The 2,385-nt window shown below is 44.9% G+C and overlaps 1 protein-coding gene across 1 annotated transcript; it reads left to right on the top strand.

The window, feature by feature from the left end:
* Positions 1 to 443: 443 nt before the first annotated feature.
* On the top strand, positions 444 to 1,081 carry LOC134186959 (mucin-2-like). Its single transcript, XM_062655062.1, has one exon. The coding sequence runs from the start codon at positions 459 to 461 to the stop codon at positions 1,035 to 1,037; it is 579 nt and encodes a 192-aa protein (XP_062511046.1). The 5' UTR covers positions 444 to 458; the 3' UTR covers positions 1,038 to 1,081.
* Positions 1,082 to 2,385: the final 1,304 nt, after the last annotated feature.

Genomic DNA, 2,385 nt, shown 5'->3' with positions numbered 1-2,385 from the left:
ATCTAGTGTACGTGCATGCCATAACTTTATTACATTTCAGCTGAGTGTCACGTGAAACAGTGCATTAGCGTGCGTTACGCAGAAGTTGTCTGTCTTTAGCCGCAAGTAGCTGCAACACGTACAGCAATATCTACAGCACGAACATCACGATCAGCAGCATCATTACGATCATCAGCATCATCACGAAAATCAGCATCATCACGACCATAAGCATCATTACGACCATCAGCATCATCACGACCATCAGCATCGTCACGACTATCAGCATCATTACGATCATCAGCATCATCACGAAAATCAGCATCATCACGACCATAAGCATCATTACGACCATCAGCATCATCATGACTATCAGCATCATCACGACCATCAGCATTATCACGATCATCAGCAACACGAAAAACAAAGCCAACAGCACGTCCATCAACAAGACTAAGGAAACCAACAAGAACAAGACAATGAGCTTCAACAACAGCAGGACGACCATTAACACCACAAGAAGGACCAGCACTACCATTGTAACAGCACGGGCACGAGCACGAGCACGAGCAAGAGCAAGGGCATTGACAGCATCGACACAAGCAATATCACGAGCGCTGACAACAAACTCATTAAGAGCAACCATATCAAGGGCACCTACACCAGCAAAAGCAACCATACCAACACAACTGCCAACAACACAAGAAACAGCAGCAGCAGAAACGGCAGCAACAGAAATGACAGCAACAGAAATTGCAGCAACACAGATTGCAGCACGAGAAACGGCAGCAACGGAAAGGGCAGCAACAGAAACACAAACGGCACAACTAACAGTAGCCTCATCAACGACACAAGCACCATGGTCAACACCACCAGCAGCAGCGACGCTAACCTGTTCAACGGCAGCGACAGAAACACTACCACCTCACTCACCCACACCAACAACAACAGCTCTGAGACGGGAACTGCAGCAGCATGAGCACCCAAAACAGCGCAGACATCAACAACAAACACAGAAACACTGCCACCTCCACTTAATGAGTATTACTTGCGTATAGTAGTCACCTGTATCACATGTAATATCACAATAAGAAATAAATCACCAGCATACAAGCCTCGACTCGCAATTTTGTGTGGATATTTAACTGCCTAAGACAATGAATGGTTGCAGCGACATAAATATTTGTACTTTCATGACCAAAACAGATGCAGCAGTGAGCAGAAAGACGCTGGAAGTAAATGTAGTTGACGTACTACTGTACCTGTGAACGCCAGCTGTAACGTCAAACGTATTACACATGTTAGCTAATTATGACATCATAGTTAAAGGAACACTCCGTCGTTTCGCGCTACGCCTACGCAAACTTGATTGCATAGCTATGCAATTAAGATAGAAGGTTAGTCTGAACTACAGGCAAAGCTGCATAGGAGAGAGCTAGATATCAGCAGCAGATAGCCTTAAAACAGAGCGCATACTATGCTAACACCAACTCACCTCTCATAGCAAGTGCATTCGGTATTGGTGGTGGAGCCGGCTGGGCGGGCAATGTATTGATGTTATCCGGCTCTGTGAGTGGTGGAAAAATAGAGGCGAAGGTGTGGAACCTCTAACCAATTTACAGATTGACGAGATACTCGAGAATCGTGGGGTAAGCAACTATAGAAGAACCTTCAGTAACCCAAAGCCAATGAGTCTAGTCATCAACCTCGAAGATTACTTTAATGGTAATGGCACCCATTGGGTGACTGACTGTCTACGACGATGGGGGACGAGATATGGAATATTTTGATAGTTGGGATTCGCCATCCGAATGGTGTCTACCGGTGTATAGAAAAGACGGGAAAGGCATCGTGTTCAATTCGAGTATGCTGCAAGACATAAATGACGTGTTGTGTGGCTACTATTGCCTATATTTTATCATTCATCGGTGGCAAGTAGCCTCGACACTAGGCCTTCCTTTGCTTTCGGTGGTCCGACCGCGCGAGGATAGCGACGAGACTGTATCACGTGATGTTCTCTTCGAGAAGCTCAGGGAGGCCTAGTAACTCATTATGTCACGTGACAAGTTAGCTTGTCACCTGATCTATTTTGCTAATGATGATTGGTTGACTCTAATCACATTTGAGTTACTTCCTGATTATTGCCTTTGATATGCAAAGCTCTTTAAGCATTTAGGTAATTAAGAAAACAAATGTCTAGATGTCAATGGTGTCAATTAGTTCTAACAAAGGTGCTATTATCACACAATCGCCACTAGTAGCGCTGCAGGTGTCGTTTGACCTCTCACGCGCTATCCATATATGATCATCTCTGTTCCGTCAAGACCTTTCTTGTTTGTTTCTTCGATCGCAATGGAGCCAAAGTATCACCGTGCCGGTATTCTTCTACAGAAAGATCACCGAGAG

This window comes from Corticium candelabrum, chromosome 11, assembly GCF_963422355.1.
Source record: "Corticium candelabrum chromosome 11, ooCorCand1.1, whole genome shotgun sequence".
Lineage (NCBI taxonomy): Eukaryota > Metazoa > Porifera > Homoscleromorpha > Homosclerophorida > Plakinidae > Corticium > Corticium candelabrum.
Note: the sequence above shows the minus strand (reverse complement) of the source record. Positions and strands in the feature narration are given on the sequence as shown.

Excerpts from the sequence above, each read along its gene's own strand:
- LOC134186959 (XM_062655062.1), top strand. The coding sequence starts at position 459 with ATGAGCTTCAACAACAGCAGGACGACCATTAACACCACAAGAAGGACC.